A 13,544-nucleotide genomic window follows, 5' to 3' on the forward strand; every position below is an offset into this window, starting at 1 on the left:
AATAAAGCTTGAGGGCCGGCTAATACAATTCTACCAATAAGACGAATCAAAAAATAAAATCAAAATTAATTGTTTTTAAAATATAATTAGTTAATTACAAAGACTAACCACTTCGTCTTTTATAGAACGACCAATATTACAGAGATACACATGGTCCCTACCATCGAATTTTCTTTAGTACACAAATGAGTCATTCTTTTAATTGTACAAAGACAATTTTAATTTTTCTTTTTCTATCGACCAAGAAATAAAATAAGTCCTACCTTAGCTGTAACCACTATCACACCCTGAAAAAGTTAACGCGTATGCGTTTTATTTTTTTTCTCTCTTCTTTGTTCTTTTGACCATTCGAAACGAATTTCAAAGACATTCACGTGCAGCTTGTCCTTCTATATTTTTCAGTTTCTCACGCTTCAAACGTTATTAATTATCATATTAAGTTATAGTATTAGGTATTAACTATCTTTTGATTACTTAGTTATTCTTGAGTAGGAGCATAATTAGTTAACGGCATCACTAGACTTTTTAAATCATTCAACAGCGAGCTTCCATCAATCAATCTCTAGAGTCTAGAATCTAGATTATGGTTTTACTTTATAAATACGAATATATTCTTCACAAGTAGTATACAAGATGGACACTATGGTTAGGCCTCATTTAAACATATGATCGATTCAGAAGCTCGGGTGCTTACACTCTTACAGTGCTAGTGTGGTTGCATGCCTCGGAGTCATAATTATAAACATATATCGGTATAATTAACCGTATAAGTAAAACTATCAGAATCAAATCATTAATCAATAAATAAACTAGTTGATTATGACTCAGAAAAGAAATAGTTGATCAAATCCTAAAAGACTAAAAAGTTCTCATCACATGGTATGATATGAGATAGAGACATATAAGTTCGAAATTAATTGCTATATACGTAACCTTTTAGGAAATGTTTTTGTTAATTATTTTGTTCATGGGGAGATGAAATCATTAATTTCAATGGTTTCAATGGATTTAATCAAGTATAGAGTCTGACCACTCATGGTTTCAATGGATGTTGAAGCCACAACTACTAAATTACTAATTGACCATTGACAAACAACTTAAGGGCAAGTCCAATGGTGAGTTTTAATTTGAGACTCTTATGTACTGTTTAGAATTTTTAATCAATATATAATGTACTGTATATGAAATAAGAATAAGAGTTGCATCTTAAGTATACTAAATAAGAGTTGGCTCTTATTTTTTAGTTCAATTTTGATTTTTTTTTTTTATCTCATTTATCATAAGAGTCCTTCCTAAATATCTCATTTATCATAAGAGTCCTTCCTAATAAGTCAGTTTCTTTATCTATATATACTTTCCGTGCGTCCATTCAACATTTTTACATAACTAAAGAAAAAATATCCACCATTCAACATTTTTACGTAACTAAAAAAAAAAAATCCACCATTCAACATTTTTAGAATTTATTATATGTACATCGATTACGTTAAATATGGGTAAAAGAGGGTTTTAATTAAAAATATATATAAATCACAAAGAGTACTATTTTAGGAGAATATATGTACATTGTTTTCATAGATTAAAGACAATATATTTTCTAATTACATTATTAATTTGTTCATTCTATTTAAGGAAATCACCAAACAAAAATGGTGAATAATGAAAAATAGTAGAATCACATTTTTTTTTTTTAAAGTCTCACATTTTTTTTTAACGTGTAAATTGTATACCATCACCACCATTAAAATTCAGAATGAATATTGTGTTAAAAAAACCAAGTTTATCCTAACAAGTGATATACCAGCTATGCATGTTGGCATCGCTTTTATTTTTTATTCAGCTGATCTTCACTTATTTGTACAAGCAGAAACGAAAAAGCTATGATAAGTGTTCCCCTGCTCTAAATAGTATAGGAATGAACTGATATTTTCTTGTTTTTGTTTTCCGTTTCACTCAATCACAGACGCCTCCATTTCGTGAATGCGCGACACTAAACTAGTCCTCCAATATGTTATCCGAGAAGCCAAATTCATATTCACATAATGCCCTAACCATGTTGATGCGAGGAGTGTGTTCAATCATTATTATTACATTACAGAACGAAAGTGTTAATTGTAAAACAAATCACATTTTTATAATATAAAGATATATAAGGAAGAGTTGCTATCTTTACGCAATTGGCCAATGAAAACATACACAAATGGTTGTTCTGTCTGTCGGATAAAGAAGAAACCTCTCCTAAGACCCTCTTTTTTGTTCCTTTCTCTTGAAGTAAACACACTACTTCAATCATCCTCAGTATCGACATATATACTTTATTAGAACTGCAAAAGATTTACTTGATTAGAATGTTTCTTTCCTATTCGCCAAAATATTATTGTTCAATAGTTCGGGGGAAAAAAGAATGAAGAAATTGCCATGTGATGCGTGTATTTTCTATTAAGTCAGGACAAGAAGCTAAGACTTGTTACGAGACAGGGTACCTGTACCATATATATTAATCTAGATCAATGATCGATTTTAATAGAACTTAAAGATCAATGATCAATTAGAAAGTATCTAGTTATCTATCATTTAGTTAAGCCACATTCAAGTTTTCCATGCTACGTATGTAATTATACTTATGAAGTATAGTGGATTTTGTTAGGGTTTAAAAATATGATAAATATCAACTATATATATATATATATATATATATATAAAAGTAGATAGAAACCTTCTTATCATGTGAATTAAGATTAGAGAACGAATTGCATGCACAATCTATAAAAATCGTTGTATTCCTTTTGTCATTGTAAAGATTAAATTATAGGAACAACATCTTATTTTCTAAAGGTCTTGATGATTAGCCTAAGATCTAAAGATTCAAACCATTTTGGAAGGAAAAAAAAACGAATTTATTACCATAGAGAGGAAACAATTTATAAACCAAACATCAGAAGAGGCCGACATTTTTGTACAATAACATTTATAGAAATGTTTTGTAAACAAACAGTACAAAAATACTGCAAACCTAATTTGTTTTTATTTATTTATTAAATTTGTTGTAAGATGTAAACATATCGTTTTGTTGACATCATACAAATCGAATTATAGGCTACAGGTTAAAAAAAAGGTAGGTTTAACAGTTCTGTCCCTAATTTACCGCTGCCACTTTACTACTTTTATTTATTTTTCACTGCGAAAAAACTTAACGAAACTGTCCTTTTTCTTTAAATTATTCCTGAAACTTAACGAAAACTGTTAAATGAGAAAGAAAAAAAAAAAGAGATCGTCCACCATCCTTAACGGCGCTAACAAACCCCCACAGAGTGCTTGTTTCTCCTGCGAGTTCTGTTTACTCGCCATCTCTCGCCGTCCACGTGTCCCTCATGCGTAAGCCAGGTTGGAAAGAAACATCTCACCCGGCGCGTGTACTTGTCAAATCGCGCGTGGCTTTCCTCAAACTAGAAATTCCACAAACAACTGAAGGGTAAAATAGTCATTTACATCAGATCACTGTCTTCTTCATCTTCTTCCTCTTTCCCCTTCTTAAAAAAAAGGGTTAAATAAAGACTCTCTCTTCTTCACTTCGCGAACTCACACACATAACTCTCTCTCGTTAAAAAAACCCATTTCTGTATCGTCGTTATAAAGCTTACGTTTTACTCCGAAGAGGAAGAAGAAGAGAAGCAAAAGCTTAGTTTTTTTTTATTTTACTGAAATGGAGAAAAAACAAGGCTTTTTCTCAGCTCTCAGAAACGAAGTAGTGAGAGGTCTTTCGCCGTCACGATCCAGGACAAGGTCTCGTTCCGTTAGTCCAGCTCGTTCTAATTCGCCCATGTCAGCTCTCACTTGGGGGAGAAAGAACTTCACCGGAGGAGCCGGAGGAGGAGGAGGAGGCGGCGGAGGTTACTATTTGGCTCAACCGGAGCAGTTAATCGGGAGATCCGGAAGTTTGAGACCTGTAATGGAAGGTCCTGATCCAGATGAAGGAGGAGGAGGAGGAGGTGGTGGGAATCTAGGAGAATCTAAACGACTCGGGTCGGGTTTAGGTCATTGGGTTAAAGGGCAGCTTTCTCGTGCTCCGTCTGTTGCGGCCACGGCGGCTTATCGGAGAAATGATCTGAGACTTCTTTTGGGAGTAATGGGTGCTCCTCTTGCTCCTATTCATGTCTCTTCCTCTGATCCTTTGCCTCACCTTAGTATCAAAAACACTCCAATCGTTAGTCTCTCTCACTCTCTCTTCTTCTTCTTTCTTCTAAAGTTCAGATTTTTTTTTTTCAATCATTTTCAAGAGATTAGATTTTAGAAAGTTTCTTCAGATTCACAATTTTTTCAATCTTTTTTATTTAATTGACATTATTTAGTTCTCAGAATGTTTTTCATTGGTCATTGGTTGGTGGAAATTGATGTCATATTCTTTGGTGGGATTTGATATTTTTTCTTACAAACTTTGTTTAGTTATTGAGAGTATTAAACAAAAACAAAAAGTTTTGATTTTTTTCTCTTTGGTTTCTTCTGCTGAGCTTTATTTGAAGACTTTTTTTACTGTTCATAATTGTACTGATTCTTTCTTCTTCTTCTTTACTGTTTCTTGCAGGAAACATCATCTGCTCAGTATATTCTTCAACAGTACACTGCAGCTTCCGGTGGTCAGAAGCTACAGAACTCCATTAAAAACGCTTATGCTATGGGGAAACTCAAGATGATTACTTCAGAGCTTGAAACGGCTACTAGAACTGTTAGGAATCGAAACCCATCTAAGGCTGAGACTGGAGGTTTTGTTCTTTGGCAAATGAATCCTGATATGTGGTACGTTGAGCTTGCTGTTGGTGGTAGTAAGGTTCGTGCTGGCTGTAATGGTAAGCTCGTTTGGCGACACACTCCTTGGCTTGGTTCTCATACCGCTAAAGGACCCGTGAGGCCTCTCCGCCGTGGACTTCAGGTAAGACGACTCTGTTTAAAGTTTTGAATTTTTTCGAGAGATCATAGAGATCCTTAGTGTTTTATTTGGTTTGTGGTTGATTCAGGGACTAGATCCGAGAACAACTGCTGCAATGTTTGCGGAAGCCAAGTGTATAGGAGAGAAGAAGGTGAATGGTGAAGATTGCTTCATTTTGAAGCTATGTACTGACCCTGAAACTCTAAAGGCCAGGAGCGAAGGACCAGCTGAGATCATAAGGCACGTTCTCTTTGGCTACTTCAGTCAAAAAACAGGACTCTTAGTTCACATTGAGGATTCACATTTGACCCGGATCCAGTCCAACGGTGGAGATACTGTTTTCTGGGAGACCACTTACAACTCTTCCCTAGATGATTACCGCATGGTCGAAGGGATCATGATCGCTCACTCGGGACACTCGGTTGTGACCCTTTTCAGATTTGGGGAAGTGGCGATGAGCCACACGAGGACAAAGATGGAAGAAAGCTGGACTATTGAGGAAGTTGCGTTTAACGTTCCTGGTCTATCTCTCGATTGCTTTATACCACCAGCTGATCTCAAGACTGGTTCTTTAACCGAATCCTGCGAGTACCCACAAGAGGAAAGAGGGAAGACCAACACGCTCGCATTGTCTGCAGCGCACAGAGCCAAAGTTGCAGCCTTGGAGAATGGGAGCTTTGAAGATCACCGCCCGGTTTGGCATACTGATGTCTAACGTTTAAAGAGAGCTTATGACTAAAAAACAATCCTTGAAGGTAGCATTAGCCGATGATGATGACTTTCAGATGAAAAAAAGATCAGATGCAATGTGTTCATACGCCGGTAACTTAAGCTAACCCCCTTTTAGCAGCGTTATTGATTAGGAATCAGGCTTGTTAGCATAACCGATGATTCATGGGTTCAAACCGAACTCAAATGAATCATCCTTTTTACTCTAAATCTCTGGTGAATGAGATGGAGTTTGGATTTGGTTTTACTTATCTTTCAGTTTGGGTTTATTTTTAAAATTCTCACCTTCAATATTTTTGAGTAAGGTGAAGGCAAGAGAAGGAGAATTGCCCTGCTTTACCTCTAGCATTAAGTGTTTGTTGTTACCCCCTAACTATGAATCTTGAATTGTTCATCTCTCTTTTTCAATCTATGGAGATATGTTTGGTTTTTCGCTATTTCTGATCTTCCATTCTTTTGTTGATAATGGCCTCTGGTCTCTCTGCCATGATATGATTCAATATCCTCCTGGCCACTTGTTGAAGAAAGTGCAGAACATAATGTGAACAAAACAAGAAAGATGCCAAAGAGAAAATGACATTTTCACACTCATCAAGATAATGTAAAAATGGTGTTTTTGGATTTGGTCTTTGGGGTTTAATCAACAGTAATAATAATGTGAACATAGATAAGCTCAGCTCCTAGTTGTTTGGCATTTGGCAACGAGAAAGAGATAGAGAGATGACCCCTCGAGAGTCGCGTACACACGGCCGCATTTATGACTATTTATTTACACTCAAGATCTCATTTGCATGGCTTTAACAATTTTTCGAATATAAGTCAGTTAGTTAACCATATATATTTTGATATTTCTTGATACGAAGTTGAGTTTTCTTCTTCGCTTTGTTATGTTTGGTGAAAGATATTTAATACTACTTGTTAAACCACCATCGAATTACTAAATATTTCTTTGGATGTATACAATTAATTGATGTGGGGATGAGATCTTATAAATGAATAAGAGGGTCCATTTTGACTCTTCTTTGAATGAATGCTTGGGGACTATCTTTCTGCTTTTGGTAAAATTAATGACTTTTTTTTTTCTGATTACAACTGTCCTCCTTTACTTTTTTTTTTTTTAATATCTCACTCTCTTCTATAGTATAAGAAAATAGAGATAACCATATATAAGAGGAGGATATATTATAGTATTATTAATAGTATTGTTGCTTTGATGTTTTCAATATAGAGGATTGTAAATGATTCATGATTGTCGTCCTTTAGTAGTGGGCACCTCATGTTTGCAAAATTCGCAGTCCCTTCGCTTATAAGATATGCCTTTTTCTTCATCTCTTTTGGGTAAAAAGTATGAGGTAATCTTATTTTTCTATTTTTTTGGAAAAAGTTTTGAAAAAAGAGAGAAAAAATAGTATAGTTTAGCATTTTTGTTGAATTTATTTATTTTGACTATTAGCTTGGTTTTATGTGATTTACAATGAACCATTATAATTAGGGGGTGTTGAATTTCTACATTTTAACTACTAGTACTAGCTATCCGTATTCTTAAGATTAATAAAAAAATTATTTCATTTTAGAAAAGCATGTGATGAAATCACAAAGAATTTTATGCATTAATGTACATTAATAAAAATATTTTGATTAATAAGTTTGTTCCAATTTCAACATCAATATTGCAAAAAGTTGCCACTCTCACGTTTTGAATTTGAACCTCTTTATTAGAAAAGCATCGTTTACTTTGTATCAAACGCTTTATAAAAAGCTAATAACATATGATCCAAAGTCCAAGTAGACCCAAACTTGGAGATCATTGCATAACTCAATTATGATTAGAAAACATATATTCCAAATCAGAGTAATTGGCTACGAAGATTCAAAATTTATTACGAAAATAACTTTCTTAAATTTTGCAGATCAACAAGCAATTAATCATATGATACTATAATAAACCTAGCGACATAAATACAAGGACCAGGTGACAATTTAGCGATCAAGAAATGATGAATTATTTTACTTTATATGTAATTAAGTTGATTAGATTTCAATAAAATCCAAAAGGCTTCAAGAGAATAAACAAACTAATGACCTCCAACAACGAAGGAGATCCACGCTGTATACATCAAAGTATTTAATAAATATGTTATTATTTAGTCTATGTATATATATATATATATATATATATTAATATCTGATAATCATGTAATAAACAAAAATAGCTCAAACCGGTTTTAGAAACAGTGTTTTACTATCTTTTTTTTGGGTAGAAAACAGTGTTTCACTATTGCCACTTCGCCAGAGTCAAGTTCATGTTTGGCTTGAAGAATCATAATTTAAGCTTTGTGGAGCTACCACATGATCTTATAAGAAAATATTATAGGCAAACCCAAAACTCTTTGGTTAAGAAAAGATAAAACAGAAATTAAAGGAAAATAAGACACATTACTATATATAGGATAATAATAATATATAAAAAAAATTAACAGAAGAAAAGAAATGAAAGGGGCATGTGAAAGAACGTGGGAAGGTTTGAGAGCATATGATTTGAGACATGGACATGGGAGAAGCTTTGATGCACTACTGTCACTTAGCCACTCTGTGTTTTTTGACTGCTTTTTTACTCTCTCATTCTTGTCTTTACCCCATTACACACCAACTCTTTGGATTCTATCCTTTTTTAAACTGTCTCTCTCTCTCTCTCTCTCTGAACCAACAAAAAACAATTTGTAACCGTACTCTTTTCTTATTTTTTATTTCGTAGATATATAGTATTACTTAGAAATATATATATAGGATCATCTCCTTGTGCTTCATATTCATTATCCATTTATAGCACAATTCATAACAAAAGGAATTGTTTGGGAAGAAGTTAACACTTGAGAGATAAAAACACAAACTTAAGACACTTTAACATTAAAACGTACTTGAGTTAGCTTGTGCTTGCTTTAACCCCTAAAACAAAATGTAACAAATTGTCGGCAAAGATTAGAATATGATGGTACAAAAAAAAAAATGAAAGGGGTGGGTTTCAGTCATTCATTGATGTGAATAATGCCATTTTGATTGTTGGCAGTTCTGTTCTAGAATTTATTTCCATGAAGACTTGCAATATTACCCATAACTAAGGGCAACACCCAACGTAGGAAACAATCCTTTCTTTTATCTCTTTAATTTTTGGTACTGCTTAGGAGCGGCCACCACCTATCAAAAACTAAACATTGTATTTGAACTCAGATCATTTTTGATACAGTCGCAGTCGCTATCTCTTTATTTTTTGGTACTAATTGGTCTTAGGAGTGCCAGTGGCACTGTGCCACCACCTATACATAAAAAAAGTATACATTGTATTTAAACTCAGATCATATATTTTGATTAGCTTATTACATTATCTCACCCTAAAAAAATTATCAAAACAAAACGAGCGAGTAAGACCAGCCAAATCAGATTTTAGAAACCATCATGGTTTTTTATTCAAAACCATTTGATGATAAATGGATCGATCAAGATCTCTTATATACGATATATTGGTTAGTCTTTTCTCATTTCTGATGCGAAATGTTTAACATGCCATGTCAAAATGATTAACTATTTTTTGACTCATTTTCTATATCTTTACACCTATTGGCATGTTAAATACCTCACAGTTAGCAGCATCCATAATAAGAATCAATCGTATATATCCCATGTACTGTAGTAGTCCTTGTCCGGTACGCATATGTTTTATCAGCAAATATATCTATTACTAACGGTTCATGAGCCAGATATATCCCATCTAAAGACATTCGGGTGTGCCATTTATGTACCGATTGGACCACCACAGAGAACAAAGATGGGACCTCAAAGGAGGATGGGAATATATGTTGGATATGATTCTCCCACCATTATTAAGTATCTAGAGCCAACCACGGGTGATCTATTTAAGCCTAGATACGCGGATTGTCAGTTTGCTCAATCCAAATTTCCTACCTTAGGTGTAGAGACAAACAAGCTGGTCAAAGAGATATCATGGAATCAAACATCCTTGAATTGGCAAGATCCTCGGACTCTATCATGTGAGGCAGAGGTCCAAAAGATTATACATTTACAAAAGCTAGCTAATCAATTGCCAGATTCCTTTGCTGACCCAAAGAAAGTAACAAAATCGTACATACCAGCTTGTAATGCACCAGTACGTATTGATGTTCAAAAGGGACACAATCAAGTTGCTACACAGTCTAAAGCACGTTTGAAACGTGGTAGACCAATAGGTTCCAAAGATAAGAATCCTCGGAAATCAAAGAAAGGTGCAATTCAAACCGAGGTTAAGGAAACCATTGACATTGTCGCGGCAAACCCTAAGGAACCGAGGTTAAGGAAACCATTGACATTGTCAAGGTCCTGAAGGTATTGATAATAATGAGATCTCAATAAACTATATCATGTCTGGAATTCAGTGGAACCGGAAAGATGTCGACATTGATGAAATATTTGCATACAAGGTAGCACTTGAAATAAATGAGGATCATGAACCCACGTCTATATTAGAGTGCACTCAAGGAACATATTGGTTAAAATGGAAAGAAGCCATAGACGTGGAGAAAAGGAATGTGTTTGGTACGATCATAAGGACATCATTCGATATAAAGCCAGTGGGACACAAATGGGTTTTTGTGAGGAAGAAAAATGAGAATAATGAAATCGTGAGATACAAGGCACGGTTTGTAGCACAAGGATTCTGGATTCTCACAAAGACCAGGGATAGATTATGAGGAGACATACTCCTTTGTGATGGATGCAACGACTTTTAGATTTTTGATAAGTCTGGCTATAAGAGAAAAACTTGACTTGCAGCTAATGGATGTAGTGACCGCATATTTATATGGTCCACTGGATAATGAAATATATATGAGATTACCATAGGGTATTAAGCTTAAAGATAAGAATGGTTCTCGAGAACAGTACTGCATAAGGCTAAATAAATCCCTTTATGGACTGAAACAAAGTGGGCGTATATGGTACAATAGATTGAGTGAGTACCTAGCCAAAGAAGACTATAAGAATGATCCCATCAGTCCATGTATTTTTTATAAAGAATTTTTTAAACAAAGGATTTGTAATCATAGCAGTAAATGTGGATGATTTGAATATCCTAGGAACCTCTGGGGAAATTGCCCTAAACAGTTGAATATCTCAAGAAAGAGTTTGAAATGAAAGACCTAGGTAAAACAAAGTTTTGTTTGGGATTGCAGCTTGAGTACATAAATGATGGAATTCTTGTGCATCAAATAGCATATACTGAAAAAGTACTCAAGAGATTCAATACGGACCAGGCCCACCCATTGCCTAGCCCAATGGTTGTGAAAAGCCTAAATTTGGTCAGTGATCCATTCGGTCCAAAGAAGGACGATGAAGAAATTCTCGGTCCAGAAGTGCCATATCTCAGTGTTATAGAAGCTTTAATGTTTTTGGGTAGCCACACTAGACCAGATATTTGTTTTGCCGTGAACCTCCTATCAAGATTTAGTTCTTGTCCAACCCAAAGGCACTGGAACAGTATCAAACATATATTGCGTTACCTACAAGGAACGATAGGTTTGGATTTATTCTATACTAACCATAACAAAGAAAGTTTAGTTGGTTTTGCTGATGCAGGTTATTTATCGGATCCACATAATTCTAGGTCTCAAACCGGCTATGTGTTTACACACGATGGTACAACAATTCCATGGCATTCAATGAAGCAGACCATTGCGGCCACATCATTTAATCATGCAGAGATTTTGGCTATGCATGAGGCTAGCCGTGAGTGTGTTTGGTTGAGATCGATGACTCAACACATCAGGTCAGATTGTGGCATGGTCGATGACAAGGAACCAACCATCATGTATGAAGACAATACCGCCTGTTTCGCACAGCTCAAGGAAGGATACATCAAGGGAGATCGGATGAAGCATATATTACCTAAGTTCTTCTTCACACATGAACTACAAAAGGCCGGAGAAGTTCAAGTGGTGCAAGTTTCATCTTGCGACAATTCAGCCGATCTCTTCACCAAGTCATTACCGACATTAACATTCAGGAAGCTCACGTACCAGATTGGGATACGGAGACTCAATGACTTTTAGTGATGTCTAGAACAAGGGGAGTAATACGTATTGTACTCTTTTTTCTTCACCATAGTTTTGTCTCACTGGGTTTTCATGGTAAGGTTTTAATGAGGCAGTATCCCCAAGCGTATTATGGTGATCTCTTAGCATATGCACGGTTATGTCAACCAAGAGGGAGTGTTGTAAATCATTGAAGATGGATCTCCATAACCGGCCCGTACATATTTAAGTCCACAAGGCCCATTGTCCTACCTTCTATTATTCATTGTCGGTTTAGGATTCCTATTGTACTTAGGTTTTGTGTACTATTATATATACTCTTATTCGATTGATAATAAGAAAAACACAAGAGAATACAACCTCTAGTTTCTCTACTTTCATAACATTTTTATGTTTTAAAAAATAGTTTTTAGACTTGTATAGATTTAGTTTTTAGATTCGTAGATTGGTGTTGGATTAGTAATAATGAATCTATGACAATATGATTACTATAAGTTATACTTGTTTTAATTGTGATTGTGTGAATAAAATAATATAAAAGTCCCAAGGTAGAATTGAAATTTGATTTTAGATTGTTGCTTCTTTTCGGTTTTGATTCGCTAGCCTTCTTATTGATTTTGCAGGCGAAAGTGTAAAAAGAACCATATTTAAAACATAGACTTTGTTTTTTACTTTTTCTTTTTTTTTGACAAATTGGTTATGAAATTAAACATATTGTTCTTCAGTTTAAGTATAGTTATTTTTTTTTTTTGGTGAAATAAAGTATTGTTATTTGAGACATACCCTAAAATGGCACACATTTGGGTTTTTGTTCCAAAACTAGCACACATGCTAGAATGTTCCAAAACTAGCATTTCTTAGTACTGAGTAATTAATAGAGAGAAATATTATTATTTCTGGACTTTATTAATTATACAATTATTATTATTTCTGGGCTTTTACTTCGCCTTCGTCCTCAACAATTTTAGAGTCATAGCTCCGACCAAGCTTGCGATGAAGATTCTGATCTGAGATCTTCATTTCTGATCTCATATCTTTTCAATTAAGTTCCAAAACAATCGACTAAAGCTTTAATTACTTGCCAAATCGATCGACGACTGAAGCTTCTCCAGCTCCATTAGATCCACGTTGAGATCTCATCTTCCGACCTCATCGTCAAACTTCCTCTTTTTTCCTCTGCCACCGCCACCGTCGTTTCAGTCCTGCAAATTCATCTTGGCTTTCCTGAAATTCATATTGGTACATAATTCATATTCGTGAAGGCTTTCCTGAAAATCCTCGTGATTCTTGTGAACGTCTAGGTGCAAGTATGGGTGTGTACACTAGTCGAAGCTTTTATGCTGTTACATGAAAGCTCAGAGTCGAAGGGACCAGTGACATGTGTTCTTCTTGTACTAGTTGATTCTTCCTTGAAGAAATTTCAGTCTTAGAACTGTCTCATCCATTTAAGCTAGACAAGACATATTTGGAATGGTTATGTGAGAATGGTAACTGCTAGTGTTACTGTTAGAGGTCTGCTTTCTTAATATTTTGGAATTTCATTCATATATTAATGAATTTAGGAAGGGATCCATAAATATTAGGAAGACCTCTAGATGATTTAGGAAGGGATCCATAAATATTAGGAAGAGATCCGTAAATATTAGGAAGACATTCCTAAACGGATTTTATGAAGTATTTTAGTTTGATGTCTGTGATGTCTTTGAAATGTTTTTTAACAAGATAGAATTATCTTGTGTCATGTGTTGGAAAAGTGTGTGATATCTTTGATGTGTTTCATTGTAATGTGTTTTTTTTTGTTTATATATTGA

At 34.6% G+C, this 13,544-nt stretch overlaps 1 protein-coding gene across 1 annotated transcript; it reads left to right on the forward strand.

Annotated features, from left to right (window-relative positions):
• Positions 1–3,534: 3,534 nt before the first annotated feature.
• LOC104746345 (uncharacterized) lies at positions 3,535–6,090 on the forward strand. The gene is made up of 3 exons (XM_010467801.3): positions 3,535–4,204; positions 4,583–4,927; positions 5,013–6,090. Exons 1-3 carry the CDS (start codon positions 3,704–3,706, stop codon positions 5,637–5,639), a joined length of 1,473 nt encoding a protein of 490 aa, XP_010466103.1. The 5' UTR covers positions 3,535–3,703; the 3' UTR covers positions 5,640–6,090.
• Positions 6,091–13,544: the final 7,454 nt, after the last annotated feature.

The sequence above is a fragment of the Camelina sativa genome, chromosome 15, assembly GCF_030686135.1.
Source record: "Camelina sativa cultivar CO46 ecotype springtype chromosome 15, ASM3068613v1".
Classification (NCBI taxonomy): domain Eukaryota; kingdom Viridiplantae; phylum Streptophyta; class Magnoliopsida; order Brassicales; family Brassicaceae; genus Camelina; species Camelina sativa.

What these genes read in the sequence shown, in the direction of transcription:
- LOC104746345 (XM_010467801.3), top strand. Translation starts at nt 3,704, where the DNA reads ATGGAGAAAAAACAAGGCTTTTTCTCAGCTCTCAGAAACGAAGTAGTG. An exon ending in GTATCAAAAACACTCCAATC is followed by an intron (nt 4,205 to 4,582) that starts GTTAGTCTCTCT and finishes TGTTTCTTGCAG; the next exon opens with GAAACATCATCTGCTCAGTA. An exon ending in CTCTCCGCCGTGGACTTCAG is followed by an intron (nt 4,928 to 5,012) that starts GTAAGACGACTC and finishes TGGTTGATTCAG; the next exon opens with GGACTAGATCCGAGAACAAC.